The sequence below is a fragment of the Rhinoderma darwinii genome, unplaced genomic scaffold (genome assembly GCF_050947455.1).
Source record: "Rhinoderma darwinii isolate aRhiDar2 unplaced genomic scaffold, aRhiDar2.hap1 Scaffold_4548, whole genome shotgun sequence".
In the NCBI taxonomy this organism is placed as follows: Eukaryota; Metazoa; Chordata; class Amphibia; order Anura; family Rhinodermatidae; genus Rhinoderma; species Rhinoderma darwinii.
Genome location: NW_027463966.1, coordinates 927 through 25,779, shown reverse-complemented (window position 1 = coordinate 25,779; position 24,853 = coordinate 927). Strand labels below are relative to the sequence as shown.

At 47.0% G+C, this 24,853-nt stretch overlaps 1 protein-coding gene across 1 annotated transcript in view; it reads right to left on the bottom strand.

Annotated features, from left to right (window-relative positions):
• The window catches only part of LOC142717127 (uncharacterized), a gene marked incomplete at its 5' end in the record, with an annotated part of 47,316 nt that extends 22,980 nt beyond the window's left edge, over positions 1-24,336 (bottom strand). The window contains 2 exons of the mRNA XM_075848732.1: positions 23,964-24,075; positions 24,239-24,336. Coding sequence (XP_075704847.1) covers positions 23,964-24,075; positions 24,239-24,336 — 210 coding nt within the window. The remainder of the gene's footprint in view (positions 1-23,963; positions 24,076-24,238) is intronic.
• Positions 24,337-24,853: the final 517 nt, after the last annotated feature.

Genomic DNA, 24,853 nt, shown 5'->3' with positions numbered 1-24,853 from the left:
AAAGATTTACTATCGCTCCCTCATGGGTCTCAGTGTTCTGTTTTCAATAGTTTTTTATTAAACAGTTTTTTGTAATATAATAATAACACAGACTCGCAGAGTCTCAACTTTTGCATATCAATAATACAATTAAACAAAGTATTAGACCAACATGGTCTCCAATAAATCTCACATTATATATCATTCATGATGTCAACACTTCTGCCAAATATATAGTATATAAATGCCTTCATTACTAACATAGGTAACCAATCTTGACATCACATTGCTTTATAGAGTACCTTAACATGGCCTCTAAGGAAAAAATATAAGAGAGAAAAACAAAACACACACAATAAACAAAAGAAGGATAAGGAGGGGGGGAAGGAAAGGTGTAGGGTAGAAGGGTCTCCTAGCCATCTCTATGTATTCACGAAAATGTGTGGTTCCTCCATGGGTCCCAAATGGCATCAAATTTGTCTAATGTACCCGCCAGCTGATGTGTTAGGCGGTCATTAACCATTATCCATGAGATCTTAGCGATCAACATATCCATAGACAACGTGGGTGTTCGCCAGGCCCTAGCAATAGTTATTTTAGCTGCCTGAAACACATATCGGAGAAATTTACATGCGGGGGCCCGAACCTCGGGAATAGGACCGCATAGCAGAGCCGTAATCACATCCCTGGGGGGTTTGACTTGGATCACTGTGTTAATAAGCTGGTATACCTGGTTCCAAAATGTGGCAACCACTGGACACTCCCATAGAATATGCATTAGTGTACCCTCCGCACCACATTGTCTAAAGCAGTGCTTATCCACCAATGGGTTAAAGCGAGCTATACGAGTAGGGACCATATACCATCTCATTAATACTTTATAACCCGCTTCCACCAAGGATGTATTGATAGATAGTTTTGAGGTCGTACATGCCATCTCCCGCCACTGCTCCAATTCCACTCCCGTACCTAGATCATGTTCCCATCGTGTCATGTAAGGGAGTTTACCTTCCGGAGTAACCAGATCGGAATATATCGTGGAAATTTTATGTCGTAAGCCAGGAAGCCAACACAGCCGTTCAAAAGTGGTCAATGTGCTGATGTCCCCCCTCCTGGATTTCCAGTTCAACAAGAAGTGGTGTATCTGGATATATCTAAAATGCTCCGATGGGGGCATCGAGTGTGAGTCCTTAAAGTAATCCAGAGTTCTGATGTCCCCCCCTACAAAAAAGTCCTTAATCCTGTAAAACCCCTTATTGAGCCACCACCGGAATTCCATTCTACGCAGACCCGGAGGAAAGGCAGAATTACCCGTGATGGTCATGAGCGGATTATGGAGTGATTTAATATGGAATCTCTTTCTAAGCGAGTCCCACAGCTGTAACATCTGAGAAAGCACAGGGGAGAGAACCGGAGGCCTGTCCGAGGACTCCATCCACAGTAGCGTTTCCAGCGGGAAACTGGTACATGCGGCCGTCTCAATTTGCGTCCACTGGGGACAGTATGGTCTCGCATACATATCTGTAAATTGCGCCAGACGTGCTGCGTGATAGTATTGTTGGATATTGGGAACCCCCAGACCCCCCGCCGTTTTAGGGGTGAATAAAGTTTGTCTCTGTATTCTCGGTCTTTTAGAACCCCAAATAAACCCCATGATGAGCCCTTGGATTTGTCTAAGCGCCTTCTGAGGGACCACAATAGGGAGCGTGCGAAAATAATATAGCAATCTGGGCAATATCGTCATTTTGATGGAGGCAATGCGGCCAAACCATGAAAGATTAAGAGGGGACCATCTAGTGAGATCCGTAGCTATTTGTTGAAAAAGTGGAGGGAAATTGTCCTCGTAAAGGGACTCTATGATAGGTGTCAATTTAATACCCAAATACGTCAATCTACGTGCATCCCAATGAAAATCAAAGTTAATTTTTAGGAGCTTCACTACCCCTATTGGCAATGTAAGATTCATTGCCACCGACTTGGAGTGATTGACCTTAAGCCCAGACAGCTTGCCAAACTGATCAAGAATATGAAAGAGATTCGGCAATGATGTGAGAGGTGTCGATATGAAAAGCAGTATGTCATCCGCAAACAAGGCACATTTGTGTTCTACTCCTCCCACCTTCACCCCCCTAATGTCGGGAGAATCTCGTATGAGGTTGGCCAATGGCTCAATAGCCAGCGCAAACAGGGAAGGCGATAGCGGGCACCCCTGTCGCGTTCCTCTGCATATTGGAAAAGCTCCCGACATAAATCCCCTAGAATTTATTTTTGCTGTAGGAAGACAATATAAGATCTTAAGAATAGACAAAAATCCCGTACCGAAGCCCATTCTCTCAAGGACATAAAACAAATAGTCCCAGGATAGCGAGTCAAAGGCTTTCTGGAGGTCAAGGCTTAATAACATACTTTGACGTCCGGAAGTGCCATCCCACCCCGAACGAACAGCTGAGATAATGTCCACAGCCCGTCTCGTCTGGTCTTCCGCCTGGCGGAGGGGTATAAATCCCGCCTGATCCTTATGTATATATGTGGCTAGGAATGAATTCAATCTAACCGCCAGAATTTTTGTCATAATCTTAAGATCCACATCAAGAAGGGATATCGGGCGATAGTTAGCCTGATCTGTATGATCCTTATGAGGCTTGGGGATAAGATGTATATAGGCTAGATTCGAAAAAGGGGGCAAATTGTTACCCTCCCGATAAGCATTGAACAATTCAACCATGTGCGGGGCCAGGACCTCCCTAAAGTGTTTGTAATAACCTGAGGAAAACCCATCTGGCCCCGGGGCTTTGTGAGCCTTCAGATTTTTAATAACATCCAATACCTCCTCCAATCTAAATTCAGCATCCAGTGTTTCTCTATCCCCTTGGGAAAGTTTAGTAGGGAATGTTTTTTCCAACAAGACCCTAGCCTTATTTTTATCAAACTGAGGTGGAGCTGAGTACAACGCTGAATAAAAATCCTGAAAGGCCTTTACAACTTTTGTGGGATTCTGTGATAAAGATCCATCCGCCAATCGCAGTTTCGGTGGTGTTGAGGTGTTAAATCGGGGCGTGAGGCGTCTAGAGAGTAATGTTCCCGGTTTATCCCCTTGTGTAAAAAACTTATGTTGTGACCAACGCAGACTTTTTTCCGCCCAACTTGTCAGACATAAATTTAATTCTGTTCTAGCTTCTGCTAATTTTGCTTTAATAACTGCTGAGGGGTCTGTTTTAAATTTCTTAGACAGGTCCGCAAAATTCCTCTCCTTTAACGCCAGAACCTCCTTCAACCGTTTCTTATTACGCGAGGCTATCTGGATGAATTTCCCCCTAATCACTGCTTTGTGAGCCGCCCAGTTGGACATAATTGAGGTGTCTGGTGTCTTATTAAGTAGAAAATATGTGTCCAATTCCCTTTGGATTTCTTTAACTATCTCCTGATCCGATAGTAATGACTCATTCAATCTCCAAGAGGAGATAGGCGGTCTCCCACATAAATCTGACAACCGAACCACAATCGGGTCATGATCAGACCAGGGTGTAGCTAAAATCCTAGCATCCGTGAGGTCTCAGTGTTCTGGATCCCTTACTCTTCTCCATCTAAATCTTTGGTCAAATTTACCTCTGGTCTTGATGTTACCTCCCTGTTATCTAGAGTGTCTAACAGTTATCTCCTCCTTCTCCTCCCACTTCCTTAAGATTAGCATGGAGAAAACGGAATCATCTTTTCCCCATTTCACTCAACCCCCTTACCAGAACTATCAAATCACAGTTAATGGCTCCACACATTTCCCCGTCTCACAGGTCCGCTGCATTGGGATAATCCTTAATTTCAAATAGCACAGCCAAGCGCTTACCACTTCTTGCTGCCTCAACCTCAAAAACTCTCTTGAAGTCAGTCTTTCCTCGAACAGACATAAATGCTAGTATATATGCCCTCATCATCTACTGTCTAGACTACTCCAACATCCTTCTCTGTGGCTTCCCATCTAAGACTATTGCACCTCTTCTACCCATTCTCAACTCAGCTGCAAGGGTAAATCTACCTTGTCCCCTCATTCCACCTCTGCGGTCACTGGCCACCCATTGCCTACTAAATTAAGTTATACATATTAAAAATGACATGCAAGGCTGTCAACAACCCGTCCCCTCCATACATCTCTGCCCTAATCTCCCAATACCTACCCACACCTAATCTCCGGTCCTCACAAGACCTTCTTTGTTCTCATTTTATCTGTTCCTCACATCATCATCTAGATTTCTCCCGTGCTTCCCCCACATTCTGACCTCTTTAGCCCAACTCATCAGATCTCTCCCACTATCCAAACCTTCACTAGTAACCTGAACATCCCCTCCTCAGAAAAGCTTACACCCTAAAATAACCGGCTGCCACTACTCCACCGGATGACCAGCTTCTACCCTCACCTACTGTCTCCTCTTGTAGTGTCTATGCGGGCAGGGTCTCTCCTATTGTAGAGTGCAGTCTATGTGGGCAAGGTCTCTCCTTCTCTTGTAGAATGTAGTTTATGTGGGCAGGGTCTCTCCTTCTCTTGTAGAGTGCAGTCTATGTGGGCAGGGTCTCTCCTTCTCTTGTAGAGTGCAGTCTATGTGGGCAGGATCTCTCCTTCTCTTGTAGAGTGCAGTCTACACGGGCAGGGTCTCTCCTTCTCTTGTAGAGTGTAGTCTACACGGGCAGGGTCTCTCCTTCTCTTGTAGAGTGTAGTCTACGAGGGCAGGGTCTCTCCTTCTCTTGTAGAGTGTAGTCTATGTGGGCAGGATCTCTCCTCTTGTAGAGTGCAGTCTACACGGGCAGGATCTCTCCTTCTCTTGTAGAGTGTAGTCTATGTGGGCAGGGTCTCTCCTTCTCTTGTAGAGTGTAGTCTACGCGGGCAGGGTCTCTCCTTCTCTTGTAGAGTGCAGTCTACGCGGGCAGGGTCTCTCCTCTTGTAAAGTGCAGTCTATGTGGGCAGGGTCTCTCCTTCTCTTGTAGAGTGCAGTCTACGCGGGCAAGGTCTCTCTCCTATTGTAGAGTACAGTCTACGCGGGTAGGGTCTCTCCTTCTCTTGTAGAGGGCAGTATATGTGGGCAGGGTCTCTCCTTCTCTTGTAGAGTGCAGGCTACGCGGGCAGGGTCTCTCCTTCTCTTGTAGAGTGCAGTATATGTGGGCAGGGTCTCTCCTTCTCTTGTAGAGTGCAGTCTACGCGGGCAGCGTCTCTCCTTCTCTTGTAGAGTGCAGTCTATGTGGGCAGGGTCTCTCCTTCTCTTGTAGAGTGCAGTCTACACGGGCAGGGTCTCTCCTTCTCTTGTAGAGTGCAGTCTACACGGGCAGGGTCTCTCCTTCTCTTGTAGAGTGCAGTCTACGAGGGCAGGGTCTCTCTCCTTCTGGACCAGTCTGTCATTCATTAATATTTGTCTCTTCTTATGTACTTAACCCCTTGGACACGCAGCCAATTCAAATTTTTCCTCCCTCCTTCCAAAAGCCAGAACTTTTTTGTTTTTCCGTTGACATAGCCGTATGAGAACAGGTCTTGTGCTGGACGTGAAGTAATTTTAAAAGGGGTTTTACACGATCAGACAACGGATGACCTCCACTGGATAGGTCATCAGTATATGATGGTGGGGGTCCGACACCCGGACCCCGAACAGATCAGCTGCTCCGGCTGCCGGATGTTTTGAACGGTATGCAGCAGTTGGAGCCGGAAGCAAATGGCTCCGACCACTGCACAGCGGATGTTCTGCAGAACTAAAGGCTCTGCTCCTATTCACTTTAAGGCCTCATTTACACGAGCGTGTGCATTTTGCGCGCGCAAAAAATGCAGCGTTTTGCGTGCGCAAAAGGTACTTGACAGCTCCGTGTGTCATCCGTGTATGATGCGCGGCTGCGTGATTTTCGCGCAGCCGCCATCATAGAGATGAGGCTAGTCGACATCAGTCACTGTCCATGGTGCTGAAAGAGTTAACTGATCGTCAGTAACTCTTTCAGCACCCTCGACAGTGCATTCCGATCACCATATCGAGTAACCTGTTTAAAAAAAAAAAAAGAGGTTCGTACTTACCGAGAACTTCCCGGCCGTTGCCATGGTGACGCGTCCTTGGTGACGCGCCTCTCTTGACATCTGGCCCCACCTCCCTGGATGACGCGGCAGTCCATGTGACTGCTGCAGCCAGTGCTTGGCTTGTGATTGGCTGCAGCTGTCACTTGGACTGAATTGTCATCCCGGGAGGTCAGACTGGAGGAAGAAGCCGGGAGTTATCGGTAAGTCAGAACTTTTTTTTTTTTTTACACGTTCACGTATATTGGAATCGGAAGTCACTGTCCAGGGTGCTGAACCAGTTTAACTCTTTCAGCACCCTGAACAGTGACTGTCTCCTGCCGGGTTCGGTCAAAACGAGTTCGGCCGAACCCGGTAAAGTTCGGTTCGCTCATGTCTAAGACACTCCGTTCGGATGTTTGTAAACAGAAAAGCACGTGGTGCTTTTCTGTTTACATTCAGTTTGACAGCTCTTGCGCGAATCACGCAGTTCACACGGAAGTGCTTCCGTGCGACCTTCGTGGTTTTCACGCACCCATTGACTTCAATGGGTGCGTGATGCGCGAAAAACGCACAATTATAGAACATGTCGTGAGTTTTACGCAACGCACTCGCGCTGCGCAAAATTCACGCATCGTCTGCACTGCCCCATAGAGTAATATAGGTGCGTACGACACGCGTGAAAAGCACGCGCGTATATTACGCTCGTGTAAATGAGGCCTAACACTGCAGCACGACCGCTCTATTCCGTGACCGGAGCATCTGCTTTCAGCATGGACGTCTGGTGCCCGGAGGCAGCCGGAGGAGTTGAGCGGTGTGGGGTCCGGGTGTCAGACCCCCACAGATCATATAACGATGACCTATCTGGTGGAGGTCATCAGTTGTCCGATCGTGGAAAACCCCTTTATTGTCCCCTATAATGTGCTGGGAAAGAGGAAACAATTGTGGGCTGGAATAGAGGAAAACGCAGTGAATCCTATTGATTTTTAGGTTTAGTTTTTGCGGCGTTCACCATGCGGTGAAAATGACTTGTTACCTTTATTCTCCGGCTCAATACGATTACGACGACACAAAATTTATAGATTTATCTTCGACAAGGAAAGAAAAATTTGTTCAAAAAAGAAAACAGTTTTGCGTCGCCATTTTGTGAGACAGAACGTTTTATATTTCCGGTGATTGCGCGGTGTGAGGGGTTTATATTTCCGGTGATTGCGCGGTGTGAGGGGTTTTATATTTCAGGTGATTGCGCGGTGTGAGGGGTTTTATATTTCCGGTGATTGCGCGGTGTGAGGGGTTTATATTTCCGGTGATTGCGCGGTGTGAGGGGGTTTATATTTCCGGTGATTGCGCGGTGTGAGGGGTTTTATATTTCCGGTGATTGCGCGGTGTGAGAGGTTTTATATTTCCGGTGATTGCGCGGTGTGAGAGGTTTTATATTTCCGTTGACTGCGCTGTGTGAGGGGTTTTATATTTCTGGTGATTGCGCGGTGTGAGGGGTTTATATTTCCGGTGATTGCGCGGTGTGAGGGGGTTTATATTTCCGGTGATTACGCGGTGTGGGGGGTTTTATATTTCCGGTGATTGCGCGGTGTGAGGGGTTTTATATTTCCGGTGATTGCGCGGTATCAGGGGTTTATATTTCCGGTGATTGCGCGGTGTGAGGGGTTTTATATTTCCGGTGATTGCGCGGTGTGAGGGGGGTTTATATTTCCGGTGATTGCGCGGTGTGAGGGGGTTTATATTTCCGGTGATTGCGCGGTGTGAGGGGTTTTATATTTCCGGTGATTGCACGGTGTGAGGGGTTTTATATTTCCGTTGATTGCGCGGTGTGAGGGGTTTTATATTTCCGCTGATTAAGCGGTGTGAGGGGTTTTATATTTCCGGTGATTGCACGGTGTGAGGGGTTTTATATTTCCGTTGATTGCACGGTGTGAGGAGTTTTATATTTCTGGTGATTGCGCGGTGTGAGGGGTTTTATATTTCCGGTGATTGCGCGGTGTGAGGGGTTTTATATTTCTGGTGTGAGGGGGTTTATATTTCCGGTGATTGCGCGGTGTGAGGGGTTTATATTTCCGGTGATTGCGCGGTGTGGGGGGTTAATTACATAGTTACATAGTTAGTACGGCTGAAAAAAGACACATGTCCATCAAGTTCAACCAAGGGAAGGGAAAAGGGAAGGAAAAATTTCTACACATAGGAGCTAATATTTTTTTGTTCTAGGAAATTATCTAACCCTTTTTTAAAGCCATCTACTGTCCCTGCTGTGACCAGCTCCTGCGGTAGGCTATTCCATAAATTCACAGTTCTCACTGTAAAGAAGCCTTGTCGCCTCTGCAGCTTGAACCTTTTTTTCTCCAGACGGAGGGAGTGCCCCCTTGTTTTTTGAGGGGGTTTTACAAGGAACAGGATTTCACCATATTTTTTGTATGTGCCATTAATATATTTATATAAGTTAATCATGTCCCCCCTTAGTCGTCTTTTTTCAAGGCTAAATAGGTTTAATTCTTTCAATCTTTCCTCATAACTTAAATTCTCCATGCCCCTTATTAGCTTCGTTGCTCTTCTTTGTATTTTTTCCAACTCCAGGGCATCCTTTCTATGAACTGGAGCCCAGAACTGAACTGCATATTCTAGATGAGGCCTCACTAATGCTTTGTAAAGTGGCATTATTACATCCCTGTCCCGCGAGTCCATGCCTCTTTTAATACACGACAATATCCTGCTGGCCTTTGAAGCAGCTGATTGACACTGCATGCTGTTAATGAGTTTATGATTTACAAGTACACCCAGATCCTTCTCAACAAGTGAATCCGCCAGCGTAGCTCCCCCTAGGACATATGATGCATGCAGGTTGTTGGTACCAAGATGCATAACTTTACATTTATCTACATTAAACTTCATTTGCCAAGTGGACGCCCAAACACTTAGTTTGTTTAAATCTGCCTGTAATTCATGAACATCTTCCATAGTCTGAACATTATTACATAGCTTGGTGTCATCTGCAAAAATAGAAATAGTGCTATTAATCCCATCCTCTATATCATTAATAAATAAGTTGAATAATAGTGGTCCCAGCACTGAACCCTGGGGTACACCACTTATTACCGGGGACCATTCAGAGAAGGAATCATTGACCACAACCCTCTGGATACGGTCCTTGAGCCAATTCTCAATCCAATTACAAACTATATTTTCTAAACCTATAGTCCTTAATTTACCCATTAGGCGTCTATGGGGGACAGTGTCAAATGCCTTTGCAAAGTCCAAAAACACTAAATCCACAGCGGCCCCTCTGTCTAGACTTCTGCTCACCTCTTCATAAAAACAGATTAGGTTAGTTTGACAACTTCTGTCCTTAGTAAAACCGTGCTGGCTGTCACTTATAATGCTATTTATTGTCACATAATCCTGTATATAGTCCCTCAATAGCCCCTCAAACATTTTCCCCACGATGGATGTTAAGCTTACTGGTCTATAATTACCCGGGGAAGACCTAGAGCCCTTTTTGAAAATAGGCACCACATTTGCCCTGCGCCAGTCCCTTGGCACTATACCTGTCACTAGAGATTCTCTGAATATTATGAAAAGGGGGACAGAAATAACTGAACTAAGCTCTTTAAGAATTCTAGGGTGTAACCCATCTGGTCCCGGAGCCTTGTGCACATTTATTTTATTTAATTTAGCTTGGACCATCTCTACATTCATCCAATTCAGTATATCAACTGATATATTAACAGCACTGGCACCGGCTACATCAGCTGCTCCTTCTTCAGTTGTATATACAGAGCTAAAGAACCCATTTAGTAACTCTGCCTTCTCTTGATCCCCTGTGATCAACTCCCCATTACCATTATCTAGGGGTCCTACATGTTCAGACCTTGGCTTTTTTGCATTTATATGCTTGAAGAATTTTTTAGGATTTGTTTTACTATCCTTGGCCACCTGCCTTTCATTTTGTATTTTTGCTAATTTTATTACATTTTTACAGATTTTATTAAGCTCTTTATATTTTACAAAGGCTACAGCTGTACCCTCAGATTTGTATTTTTTAAATGCCCTTTTTTTGTCATGTATTGCCCCTTTCACAGAAGGTGTAAGCCATGTGGGGTTTAATTTGAGTCGTTTATACTTATTACCTGTAGGAATAAATTTTGCACTATAATAACTCAAAGTAGATTTGAAAATCTCCCATTTATCATTTGTTCCATTATATGACATTAGTTCTTCCCAGTCTATATCCTGAATTGCAGCCCTCATCCTGGGGAAATTGGCTTTCTTAAAATTAAATGTTTTTGCCCTCCCAGCCTGCGTTTGTTTTTTACAGTATAGGTAAAATGTAACTATATTATGATCACTGTTACCGAGGTTTTCACGAACATTGACATTCCCAACAAGATCTGCATTATTAGAAATGACCAGATCCAACAGAGCTTCACCTCTAGTCGGGTCTTCCACAAACTGGCCCATAAAATTTTCCTGCAACAGGTTGAGGAAATGTCTCCCCTTTGCAGTTGAAGCCGAACCATGACACCAATTAATATCCCGGAAATTAAAATCTCCCATTATCACTACTAATATTTCGGGTGATTGCGCGGTGTGAGGGGTTTTAGATTTCCGGTGATTGCGCGGTGTGAGGGGTTTATATTTCCGGTGATTGCGCGGTGTGAGGGGGTTTATATTTCCGGTGATTGCGCGGTGTGAGGGGGTTTATATTTCCGGTGATTGCGCGGTGTGAGGGGTTTTATATTTCCGGTGATTGCACGGTGTGAGGGGTTTTATATTTCCGTTGATTGCACGGTGTCAGGGGTTTTATATTTCCGGTGATTTCGCGGTGTGAGGGGTTTTATATTTCCGGTGATTGGGCGGTGTGAGTGGTTTTATATTTCCGTTGATTGCGCGGTGTGGGGGGGGGGGGTTTTAGATTTCCAGTGATTTCGCGGTGTGAGGGGTTTTATATTTCCGGTGATTGGGCGGTGTGAGGGGTTTTATATTTCCGGTGATTGCGCGGTGTGAGGGGTTTTATATTTCCGGTGATTGCGCGGTGTGAGGGGTTTTATATTTCCGGTGATTGCGCGGTGTGAGGGGTTTTATATTTCCGGTGTGAGGGGGTTTATATTTCCGGTGATTGCGCGGTGTGAGGGGTTTATATTTCCGGTGATTGCGCGGTGTGGGGGGGGAGTTATATTTCCGGTGATTGCGCGGTGTGGGGGGTTATATTTCCGGTGATTGCGCGGTGTGAGGGTTTTATATTTCCCGTGATTGCGCGGTGTGGGGGGTTTTATATTTCCGGTGATTGTGCGGTGTGAGGGGTTTTATATTTCCGGTGATTGCGCGGTGTGTGGGGTTTTATATTTCCGGTGATTGCGCGGTGAGAGAGGTTTTATATTTCCGGTGATTGCGCGGTGTGAGGGGTTTATATTTCCAGTGATTGCGCGGTGTGAGGGGTTTATATTTCCGGTGATTGTGCGGTGTGAGGGGTTTATATTTCCGGTGATTGCGCGGTGTGAGGGGGTTTATATTTCCGGTGATTGCGCGGTGTGAGGGGGTTTATATTTCCGGTGATTGCGCGGTGTGAGGGGTTTTATATTTCCGGTGATTGCACGGTGTGAGGGGTTTTATATTTCCGTTGATTGCACGGTGTCAGGGGTTTTATATTTCCGGTGATTTCGCGGTGTGAGGGGTTTTATATTTCCGGTGATTGGGCGGTGTGAGTGGTTTTATATTTCCGTTGATTGCGCGGTGTGTGGGGGGGGGGTTTTAGATTTCCAGTGATTTCGCGGTGTGAGGGGTTTTATATTTCCGGTGATTGGGCGGTGTGAGGGGTTTTATATTTCCGGTGATTGCGCGGTGTGAGGGGTTTTATATTTCCGGTGATTGCGCGGTGTGAGGGGTTTTATATTTCCGGTGATTGCGCGGTGTGAGGGGTTTTATATTTCCGGTGTGAGGGGGTTTATATTTCCGGTGATTGCGCGGTGTGAGGGGTTTATATTTCCGGTGATTGCGCGGTGTGGGGGGGGAGTTATATTTCCGGTGATTGCGCGGTGTGGGGGGTTATATTTCCGGTGATTGCGCGGTGTGAGGGTTTTATATTTCCCGTGATTGCGCGGTGTGGGGGGTTTTATATTTCCGGTGATTGTGCGGTGTGAGGGGTTTTATATTTCCGGTGATTGCGCGGTGTGTGGGGTTTTATATTTCCGGTGATTGCGCGGTGAGAGAGGTTTTATATTTCCGGTGATTGCGCGGTGTGAGGGGTTTATATTTCCAGTGATTGCGCGGTGTGAGGGGTTTATATTTCCGGTGATTGTGCGGTGTGAGGGGTTTATATTTCCGGTGATTGCGCGGTGTGGGGTGGTTATATTTCCGGTGATTGCGCGGTGTGAGGGGTTTTATATTTCCGGTGATTGCGCGGTGTGAGGGGTTTTATATTTCCGGTGATTGCGCGGTGAGAGGGGTTTTATATTTCCGGTGATTGCGCGGTATGAGGGAATTATATTTCCGGTGATTGCGCGGTGTTAGAGGTTTATATTTCCGGTGATTGCGCGGTGTGAGGGGTTTATATTTCCGGTGATTGCGCGGTGTGAGGGGTTTTATATTTCCGGTGATTGCGCGGTGTGAGGGGTTTTATATTTCCGGTGATTGCGCGGTGTGAGGGGTTTTATATTTCCGGTGATTGCGCGGTGTGAGGGGTTTATATTTCCGGTGATTGCGCGGTGTGAGGGGTTATATTTCCGGTGATTGCGCGGTGTGAGGGGTTTTATATTTCCGGTGATTGCGCGGTGTGAGGTGTTTATATTTCCGGTGATTGCGCGGTGTGAGGGGTTATATTTCCGGTGATTGCGCGGTGTGAGGGGTTTTATATTTCCGGTGATTGCGCGGTGTGAGGTGTTTATATTTCCAGTGATTGCGCGGTGTGAGGGGTTTTATATTTCCGGTGATTGCGCGGTGTGGGGGGTTGTATATTTCCGGTGATTGCGCGGTGTGGGGGGTTTTATATTTCCGGTGATTGCGCGGTGTGGGGGGTTTTATATTTCCGGTGATTGCGCGGTGTGAGGGGTTTATATTTCCGGTGATTGCGCGGTGTGTAATGTTTTATATTTCCGGTGATTGTGCGGTGTGGGGGGCTTATATTTCCGGTAATTGCGAGGTGTGAGGGGTTTATATTTCCTGTGATTGCGCGGTGTGAGGGGTTTTATATTTCCGGTGATTGCGCGGTGTGAGGTGTTTTTTATTTCCGGTGATTGCGCGGTGTGAGGGGTTTTATATTTCCGGTGATTGCACGGTGTGAGGGGTTTTATATTTCCGTTGATTGGGCGGTGTGAGGGGTTTTATATTTCCGCTGATTAAGCGGTGTTAGGGGTTTTATATTTCTGGTGTGAGGGGGTTTATATTTCCGGTGATTGCGCGGTGTGAGGGGTTTATATTTCCGGTGATTGCGCGGTGTGAGGGGTTTTATATTTCCGGTGATTGCGCAGTGTGAGGGGGTTTATATTTCGGGTGATTGCGCGGTGTGAGGGGTTTTAGATTTCCGGTGATTGCGCGGTGTGAGGGGTTTATATTTCCGGTGATTGCGCGGTGTGAGGGGGTTTATATTTTTGGTGATTGCGCGGTGTGAGGGGTTTTATAATTCCGGTGATTGCGCGGTGTGAGGGGTTTTATATTTCCGGTGATTGCGCGGTGTCAGGGGTTTTATATTTCCGGTGATTGCGCGGTGTGAGGGGTTTTATATTTCCGGTGTGAGGGGGTTTATATTTCCGGTGATTGCGCGGTGTGAGGGGTTTATATTCCCGGTGATTGCGCGGTGTGAGGGGTTTTATATTTCCGGTGATTGCGCAGTGTGAGGGGTTTTATATTTCCGGTGATTGCGCGGTGTGAGGGGTTTTATATTTCCGGTGTGAGGGGGTTCATATTTCCGGTGATTGCGCGGTGTGAGGGGTTTATATTTCCGGTGATTGCGCGGTGTGGGTTATATTTCCGGTGATTGCGCGGTGTGTGGAGGGTTATATTTCCGAAGATTGCGCTGTGTGAGGGGTTTATATTTCCCGTGATTGCGCATTGTGAGAGGTTTTATATTTCCGGTGATTGCGCGGTGTGGGGGGTTTTATATTTCCGGTGATTGCGTGGTGTGAGAGGTTTTATATTTCCGGTGATTGCGCGGTGTGAGGGGTATTATATTTCCGGTGATTGCGCGGTATGAGAGGTTTATATTTCCGGTGATTGTGCGGTGTGAGGGCTTTATATTTCCGGTGATTGCGCGGTGTGAGGGGTTTTATATTTCCGGTGATTGCGCGTTGTGGGGGGGTTTTATATTTCCGGTGATTGCGCGGTGTGAGGGGTTTTATATTTCCGGTGATTGCGCGGTGTGAGGGGTTTATATTTCCGGTGATTGCGTGGTGTGAGGGGTTTATATTTCCGGTGATTGCGCAGTGTGGGGGGGTTTTATATTTCCGGTAATTGCGCGGTGTGAGGGGTTTATATTTCCGGTGATTGCGCGGTGTGAGGGTTTTATATTTCCGGTGATTGCGCGGTGTGAGGGGTTTATATTTCCGGTGATTGCGCGGTGTGAGGGGTTTATATTTCCGGTGATTGCGCGGTGTGGGGGATTATATTTCCGGTGATTGCGTGGTGTGAGGGGTTTATATTTCCGGTGATTGCGCGGTGTGTGGGGTTTTATATTTCCGGTGATTGCGCGGTGTGAGGGTTTTATATTTCCGGTGATTGCGCGGTGTAAGGGGTTTATATTTACGGTGTGAGGGGGTTTATATTTCCGGTGATTGCGCGGTGTGAGGGGTTTGTATTTCCGGTGATTGCGCGGTGTGAGGGGTTTTATATTTCCGGTGATTGCGCGGTGTGAGGGGTTTATATTTCCGGTGATTGCGCGGTGTGAGGGGGTTTATATTTTTGGTGATTGTGCGGTGTGAGGGGTTTTATATTTCCGGTGATTGCGCGGTGTCAGGGGTTTTATATTTCCGGTGATTGCGCGGTGTGAGGGGTTTTATATTTCCGGTGTGAGGGGGTTTATATTTCCGGTGATTGCGCGGTGTGAGGGGTTTATATTCCCGGTGATTGCGCGGTGTGAGGGGTTTTATATTTCCGGTGATTGCGCGGTGTGAGGGGTTTTATATTTCCGGTGATTGCGCGGTGTGAGGGGTTTTATATTTCCGGTGTGAGGGGGTTCATATTTCCGGTGATTGCGCGGTGTGAGGGGTTTATATTTCCGGTGATTGCGCGGTGTGTGGAGGGTTATATTTCCGAAGATTGCGCGGTGTGAGGGGTTTATATTTCCCGTGATTGCGCGGTGGGAGAGGTTTTATATTTCCCGTGATTGCGCGGTGTGAGGGGTTTTATATTTCCGGTCATTGCGCGGTGTGGGGGGTTTTATATTTCCGGTGATTGCGTGGTGTGAGAGGTTTTATATTTCCGGTGATTGCGCGGTGTGAGGGGTTTTATATTTCCGGTGATTGCGCGGTGTGGGGGGGTTTTATATTTCCGGTGATTGCGCGGTGTGAGGGATTTTATATTTCCGGTGATTGCGCGGTGTGAGGGGTTTTATATTTCCGGTGATTGCGCGGTGTGGGGGGTTTATATTTCCGGTGATTGCGCGGTGTGAGGGGTTTATATTTCCGGTGATTGCGCGGTGTGGGGGATTATATTTCCGGTGATTGCGTGGTGTGAGGGGGTTTATATTTCCGGTGATTGCGCGGTGTGTGGGGTTTTATATTTCCGGTGATTGCGCGGTGTGAGGGTTTTATATTTCCGGTGATTGCGCGGTGTGAGGGGCTTATATTTCCGGTGATTGCGCGGTGTGAGGGGTTTTATATTTCCGGTGATTGCGCGGTGTGGGGGGTTTATATTTCCGGTGATTGCGCGGTGTGAGGGGTTTATATTTCCGGTGATTGCGCGGTGTGGGGGATTATATTTCCGGTGATTGCGTGGTGTGAGGGGGTTTATATTTCCGGTGATTGCGCGGTGTGTGGGGTTTTATATTTCCGGTGATTGCGCGGTGTGAGGGTTTTATATTTCCGGTGATTGCGCGGTGTGAGGGGCTTATATTTCCGGTGTGAGGGGGTTTATATTTCCGGTGATTGCGTGGTGTGAGGGGTTTATATTTCCGGTGATTGCGCGGTGTGAGGGGGTTTATATTTCCGGTGATTGCGCGGTGTGAGGGGGTTTATATTTCCGGTGATTGCGCGGTGTGAGGGGTTTATATTTCCGGTGATTGCGCGGTGTGGGGGGGTTTTATATTTCCGGTGATTGCGCGGTGTGAGGGGTTTTATATTTCCGGTGATTGCGCGGTGTGGGGGGTTTATATTTCCGGTGATTGCGCGGTGTGAGGGGTTTATATTTCCGGTGATTGCGCGGTGTGGGGGATTATATTTCCGGTGATTGCGTGGTGTGAGGGGGTTTATATTTCCGGTGATTGCGCGGTGTGTGGGGTTTTATATTTCCGGTGATTGCGCGGTGTGAGGGTTTTATATTTCCGGTGATTGCGCGGTGTGAGGGGTTTATATTTCCGGTGATTGCGCGGTGTGAGGGTTTTATATTTCCGGTGATTGCGCGGTGTGAGGGGTTTATATTTCCGGTGATTGCGCGGTGTGGGGGATTATATTTCCGGTGATTGCGTGGTGTGAGGGGTTTATATTTCCGGTGATTGCGCGGTGTGTGGGGTTTTATATTTCCGGTGATTGCGCGGTGTAAGGGGTTTATATTTCCGGTGATTGCGCGGTGTGAGGGTTTTATATTTCCGGTGATTGCGCGGTGTAAGGGGTTTATATTTACGATGTGAGGGGGTTTATATTTCCGGTGATTGCGCGGTGTGAGGGGTTTTATATTTCCGGTGATTGCGCGGTGTGAGGGGTTTATATTTCCGGTGATTGCGCGGTGTGAGGGGGTTTATATTTTTGGTGATTGCGCGGTGTGAGGGGTTTTATATTTCCGGTGATTGCGCGGTGTCAGGGGTTTTATATTTCCGGTGATTGCGCGGTGTGAGGGGTTTTATATTTCCGGTGTGAGGGGGTTTATATTTCCGGTGATTGCGCGGTGTGAGGGGTTTATATTCCCGGTGATTGCGCGGTGTGAGGGGTTTTATATTTCCGGTGATTGCGTGGTGTGAGGGGTTTTATATTTCCGGTGATTGCGCGGTGTGAGGGGTTTTATATTTCCGGTGTGAGGGGGTTCATATTTCCGGTGATTGCGCGGTGTGAGGGGTTTATATTTCCGGTGATTGCGCGGTGTGTGGAGGGTTATATTTCCGAAGATTGCGCGGTGTGAGGGGTTTATATTTCCCGTGATTGCGCGGTGGGAGAGGTTTTATATTTCCCGTGATTGCGCGGTGTGAGGGGTTTTATATTTCCGGTCATTGCGCGGTGTGGGGGGTTTTATATTTCCGGTGATTGCGTGGTGTGAGAGGTTTTATATTTCCGGTGATTGCGCGGTGTGAGGGGTTTTATATTTCCGGTGATTGTGCGGTGTGAGGGGTTTATATTTCCGGTGATTGCGCGGTGTGAGGGGTTTTATATTTCCAATGATTGCGCGGTGTGGGGGGGTTTTATATTTCCGGTGATTGCGCGGTGTGAGGGATTTTATATTTCCGGTGATTCCGCGGTGTGGGGGGGGTTTATATTTCCGGTGATTGCGCGGTGTGAGGGGTTTTATATTTCCGGTGATTGCGCGGTGTGAGGGGTTTATATTTCCGGTGATTGCGAGGTGTGAGGGGTTTATATTTCCGGTGATTGCGCGGTGTGAGGGGTTTATATTTCCGGTGATTGCGCGGTGTGAGGGGTTTATATTTCCGGTGATTGCGCGGTGTGGGGGATTATATTTCCGGTGATTGAGTGGTGTGAGGGGGTTTATATTTCCGGTGATTGCGCGGTGTGTGGGGTTTTATATTTCCGGTGATTGCGCGGTGTGAGGGTTTTATATTTCCGGTGATTGCGCGGTGTAAGGGGTTTATATTTCCGGTGTGAGGGGGTTTATATTTCCGGTGATTGCGCGGTGTGAGGGGTTTGTATTTCCGGTGATTGCGCGGTGTGAGGGGTTTTATATTTCCGGTGATTGCGCGGTGTGAGGGGTTTTATATTTCCGGTGATTGCGCGGTGTGGGGGGTTCATATTTCCGGTGATTGCGCGGTGTGGGGCGGGGGGGTTTATATTTCCGCTGATTTCGCGGTGTGAGGGGTTTTATATTTCCGGTGATTGCGCGGTGTGGGGGGTTTTATATTTCCGGTGATTGCGCGGTGTGAGGGGTTTATATTTCCGGTGATTGCGCGGTGTGTAATATTTTATATTTCCGGTGATTGTGCGGTGTGGGGGGCTTATATTTCCGGTAATTGCGAGGTGTGAGGGGTTTATATTTCCTGTGATTGCGCGGTGTGAGGGGTTTTATATTTCCGGTGATTGCGCGGTGTGAGGGGTTTATTTTTCCGGTGATTGCGCGGTGTGAGGGGTTTTATATTTCCGGTGATTGCGCGGTGTGAGGTGTTTTTTATTTCCGGTGATTGTGCGGTGTGGGGGGCTTATATTTCCGGTAATTGCGAGGTGTGAGGGGTTTATATTTCCTGTGATTGCGCGGTGTGAGGGGTTTTATATTTCCGGTGATTGCGCGGTGTGAGGGGTTTATTTTTCCGGTGATTGCGCGGTGTGAGGGGTTTTATATTTCCGGTGATTGCGCGGTGTGAGGTGTTTTTTATTTCCGGTGATTGCGCGGTGTGAGGGGTTTATATTTCCGGTGATTGCGCGGTGTGAGGGGTTTTATATTTCCGGTGATTGCGCGGTGTGAGGGGTTTTATATTTCCGGTGTGAGGGGGTTTATATTTCCGGTGATTGCGCGGTGTGAGGGGTTTATATTCCCGGTGATTGCGCGGTGTGAGGGGTTTTATATTTCCGGTGATTGCGCGGTGTGAGGGGTTTTATATTTCCGGTGATTGCGCGGTGTGAGGGGTTTTATATTTCCGGTGTGAGGGGGTTTATATTTCCGGTGATTGCGCGGTGTGAGGGGTTTATATTTCCGGTGATTGCGCGGTGTGGGGGGGGGGGTTATATTTCCGGTGATTGCGCGGTGTGGGGGGGTTATATTTCCGAAGATTGCGCGGTGTGAGGGGTTTATATTTCCCGTGATTGCGCGGTGTGAGAGGTTTTATATTTCCCGTGATTGCGCGGTGTGAGGGGTTTTATATTTCCGGTGATTGCGCGGTGTGAGGGGTTTATATTTCCGGTGATTGCGCGGTGTGAGGGGTTTATATTTCCGGTGATTGCGCGGTGTGAGGGGTTTATATTTCCGGTGATTGCGCGGTGTGAGGGGTTTATATTTCCGGTGATTGCGCGGTGTGAGGGTTTTATATTTCCGGTGATTGCGCGGTGTGGGGGGTTTATATTTCCGGTGATTGCGCGGTGTGAGGGGTTTATATTTCCGGTGATTGCGCGGTGTGGGGGATTATATTTCCGGTGATTGCGTGGTGTGAGGGGGTTTATATTTCCGGTGATTGCGCGGTGTGTGGGGTTTTATATTTCCGGTGATTGCGCGGTGTGAGGGTTTTATATTTCCGGTGATTGCGCGGTGTGAGGGGTTTATATTTCCGGTGTGAGAGGGTTTATATTTCCGGTGATTGCGCGGTGTGAGGGGTTTGTATTTCCGGCGATTGCGCGGTGTGAGGGGTTTTATATTTCCGGTGATTGCGCGGTGTGAGGCGGGGGGTTTATATTTCCGCTGATTTCGCGGTGTGAGGGGTTTTATATTTCCGGTGATTGCGCGGTGTGGGGGGTTTTATATTTCCGGTGATTGCGCGGTGTGAGGGGTTTATATTTCCGGTGATTGCGCGGTGTGTAATGTTTTATATTTCCGGTGATTGTGCGGTGTGGGGGGCTTATATTTCCGGTAATTGCGAGGTGTGAGGGGTTTATATTTCCTGTGATTGCGCGGTGTGAGGGGTTTTATATTTCCGGTGATTGCGCGGTGTGAGGGGTTTATTTTTCCGGTGATTGCGCGGTGTGAGGGGTTTTATATTTCCGGTGATTGCGCGGTGTGAGGTGTTTTTTATTTCCGGTGATTGCGCGGTGTGAGGGGTTTTATATTTCCGGTGATTGCACGGTGTGAGGGGGTTTATATTTTTGGTGATGGCGCGGTGTCAGGGGTTTTATATTTCCGGAGATTGCGCGGTGTGAGGGGTTTTATATTTCCGGTGTGAGGGGGTTTATATTTCCGGTGATTGCGCGGTGTGAGGGGTTTATATTCCCGGTGATTGCGCGGTGTGAGGGGTTTTATATTTCCGGTGATTGCGCGGTGTGAGGGGTTTTATATTTCCGGTGATTGCGCGGTGTGAGGGGTTTTATATTTCCGGTGTGAGGGGGTTCATATTTCCGGTGATTGCGCGGTGTGAGGGGTTTATATTTCCGGTGATTGCGCGGTGTGGGGGGGGTTATATTTCCGAAGATTGCGCGGTGTGAGGGGTTTATATTTTCCGTGATTGCGCGGTGTGAGAGGTTTTATATTTCCCGTGATTGCGCGGTGTGAGGGGTTTTATATTTCCGGTGATTGCGCGGTGTGAGAGGTTTTATATTTCCGGTGATTGCGCGGTGTGAGGGGTTTATATTTCCGGTGATTGCGCGGTGTGAGGGGTTTATATTTCCGGTGATTGCGCGGTGTGAGGGGTTTATATTTCCGGTGATTGCGCGGTGTGAGGGGTTTATATTTCCGGTGATTGCGCGGTGTGAGGGGTTTATATTTCCGGTGATTGCGCGGTGTGGGGGGGTTATATTTCCGGTGATTGCGCGGTGTGAGGGGTTTTATATTTCCGGTGATTGCGCGGTGTGAGGGGTTTTATATTTCCGGTGATTGCGCGGTATGAGGGGATTATATTTCCGGTGATTGCGCGGTGTGAGAGGTTTATATTTCTGGTGATTGCGCGGTGTGAGGGGTTTTATATTTCCGGTGATTGCGCGGTGTGGGGGGGTTTTATATTTCCGGTGATTGCGCGGTGTGAGGGGTTTTATATTTCCGGTGATTGCGCGGTGTGAGGGGTTTATATTTCCGGTGATTGCGAGGTGTGAGGGGTTTATATTTCCGGTGATTGCGCGGTGTGAGGGGTTTATATTTCCGGTGATTGCGCGGTGTGGGGGGGTTTTATATTTCCGGTGATTGCGCGGTGTGAGGGGTTTATATTTCCGGTGATTGCGCGGTGTGGGGGGTTTATATTTCCGGTGATTGCGCGGTGTGAGGGGTTTATATTTCCGGTGATTGCGCGGTGTGGGGGATTATATTTCCGGTGATTGCGTGGTGTGAGGGGTGTATATTTCTGGAGATTACACACCACTTCTCTCAAAGGCTATCATGGTGCACAGCAAGACGGCAATGGAGGATGGAATGGAGGTCTAGTAGTCTCTTATAAATGGTGGATCCTGTGTTATCTATATATAGGGGTTACCGGTCAGTGTAATCCTGCCTGAGATGATAATGAGATGACTGCTGAGAAGCGATCTCTAAAGAACAGGAAGGATCAGTCTCTTATAAATGGTGGATCCTGTGTTATCTATATATAGGGGTTACCTGTCAGTGTAATCCTGCCTGAGATGATAATGAGGTGACTTCTGAGAAGCGATTTCTACAATAGGGTTGTCACAATACCAGAATTTGGACTTCAATACCGATACTTCATGTAGAATTACAATTTGAGATACCAAAACGATACTTTGCTAACAATAATAATAAATAAAAAAAACGCCCAAAAATAAAAAGTCCTTCCACTTTCTGATTTGAGCCTCATGGTCTTATGAATTTTGAACCTCCATTAATAGTAATTAATCCCATTATGTAGCTCACAGTCATAATGGGCAACATTGAGTTAATGTGCGAGAGAAGGTGTATGGGCAGCACAGTAGAACAAAAACCTCCAGGGCATAAGGGTGCCGGCCTCCAGGGATCCGACTTGTAAATCCCCAATGGTATACAAATGTAAGGAGAAAGAGGCAGCCTAGAGTGCTGCCTCTTTCTCCTTACATGAGTTAATGTGTGAGGTACATGATGGGATTAATTACTACTAATATGAGGCACGTCGAGGTTCAAAATTCATAAGACTCTGTGCCTCACATTAATAATTTCCCCCTTCATTTTCCGCACATAACGGCAACATTGGGGTTAAAAATGTTTTCCTCTTTATGTAATCCTGCCTGTGATGATAGTGAGATGACTGCTGAGAAGTGATCTCTACAGAACTGCAAGTGTCAGTCTATTGTGAATGGTGTATCCTGTGCAGGGCCGATCTTAGGGGTGCGCGAGCACACAGGGCGCTGCCCCCTCCAAGCATGTAGGGGGCGCCACTGGGCTCTGCCTCTACTCTGTGCTCTTCTCTTAGTTACACACACGGAGTAAATAGAGCCGAGGAGCAAGAGAAAAGGAGGAAGCTCCGCCCACAGCCTGTCCTGCAAGAAACCTGTGATCCTGTCAGCAAGGAGAGATGGTGAGAATCTATGTGTCTCTGTGTGTGTGTGTATGTGTGTATATGTTACAGTGTGTGTGTGTGTGTGTGTGTGTGTGTGTATGTATATACAGTATGTGTATATGTTACAGTGTGTGTGTGTGTGTCTCTGTGTGTGTGTATACAGTATGTGTATATGTTACAGTGTGTGTGTGTGTGTGTGTCTCTGTATACAGTATGTGTATATGTTACAGTGTGTGTGTGTGTGTGTGTGTGTGTGTGTATATGTTACAGTGTGTGTGTGTGTGTGTGTATGTGTGTGTGTGTATACAGTATGTGTATATGTTACAGTGTGTGTGTGTGTGTGTGTGTGTGTGTATGTGTGTGTGTGTGTATACAGTATGTGTATATGTTACAGTGTGTGTGCATGTGTGTGCGTGCGCCTGTATGTGTTTATGTCTCTTTGTAAAAGTGTGTGTTTAATATTAAAGTAGAACAGATAAAATGAAGATATCTGTGCTGCCACCTATATACCCTGCAGCCCCCTATATACCCTGCTGCCCCTTATATACTCTGCTGCCCCTATATACCCTGCTTCCCCTTATATAACCTGCTTACCCTTATATAACCTGCTTCCCCTTGTATACTCAGCTGCCCCTTATATATATGCCTCTGTGTGTACAGATAATGTAGTGGATGTTATCACTGTATTATCTGTTGTGTTACATAGGACTGCATGCGAAATCTGCTACATTATCTGTACTGGGTATATATGGGTCTGTTTGTGAATGTGTCTTTGTGCCTTTTATGTATTTGTATATGTTCCGGTCTGTGTATGTGTGTGTGTCTGTACATCTACATATTTACCTGTATGCATATATTCCAGATGTGTGTATGTATAATTGCCTGTATGTCTAAATATCTGTCTCTATGTATGCACAGTATATATGTTCCAGTATGTGCGTGTCTATATATGTGGTTCATATTTGGTTTGTGTAGGGGGCGGCAACAGGGAGTCCCGCACAGGGCGCCATCCAACCTAAGACCAGTCCTGATCATGTGATATCTATATATAGGTGTTACCTGTCAGTGTAATCCTGTCTGTAATGATAATGAGATGTCTGCTGAGAATTGATCTCTACAGAACAGGAAGGATCAGTCTACTATAAGACTCAGTGGCCAGAGGGAAAAATGCAAGATTTTAGGATTATTTTTAAATAAAGATTACTTTAAAAAAAAAGAAATCGTAAAAATATTTTTAACATAAAAACTTTAAACAATAGGTCATTTTCTGATGACACACGCCCTATAAGTGGTTAAACGGAGTTTCCTCAGATCCCGGCTGTTAATCGCAGCTGGTGCCTCCAAAATCTGACACTAAGCCTAGTGCATGACCGGATCCATAGAACACCTTGTAGAGAACTTCTATGTGCAGTCACAGCTCCCTCAGGGTCCTGCACTATGTATAACACATTGTCTGACGTGTTACTGTAATGTAGAACTAAGGAGGAACCCCACCTTAACAAACCTCCCAATTCACTTTCTAAATTCATTATTACTGACCTCTGGTAACACCTCCTGGAATTTCCTCCTCCACTTCACTCTTACACCGTTGATCGCCCCTCACCCGCTCTTCTTCTTCATCCTCCACTTTAATATCAGTCAGATCTTCCCCCTGATTTCACATATGTAACAATACAGTACAATACAGCAGAGTGCGAAGAATCTAACAGATCAACATAAGAAACCACCAAAATCTATGTCCACATCTATGACCGCTGGACCAAAAAGCTCCGCACCCCCTATATAGATCTGGTATACGGCTCAGCTTCATCTACCTGATGATTCTCTGGGACATTGTGATTTTCCTCTGGACAGTCCTGGGAATACAGAGGACTGGGACATCTCTCTGGTGGATTTCTCCTACTGGATCCATCTGTAGGAAACACACAGGGACTGAATACATGACTACTGTATATCTGTCTATATATCAGACACTTCTCTCTACACTTCTATGTTTACTGATCAGAGCCGGAATTACAAGGTTGAGGTCCTCACTACCGGTGTCGAGGTCCCTGCACCTTGTAAGCCGCAGGCCTAAAGGAGACTGTGGACTACCAGAGCGAACGGCGGGACACCAACAGCTCCCTGCTCCCCCATAGTATTTACCTGTATCTGCCTTCTGTGGACGCGGATACACATGAAAGTGGCGGGACACAGGGGCCTCTATTTTGAGAGTGCCCTGCAACCCAAAAAATTGTCAGTGTGTCAAATGCTTATTAGCCTCTTACAGGCTGTGTACACCTTTTATAGACAATATTTTCTACACGCTTTTATTAACCCCTCCATACGGCAATATTCTTTCAAACCGCTGATGCCCCGGGCAGTTGTCATATAAATAAACATTGGCAGAATGGAACAGGGTTGTACTTTCCTGTCCGCCGGCTCTCTCC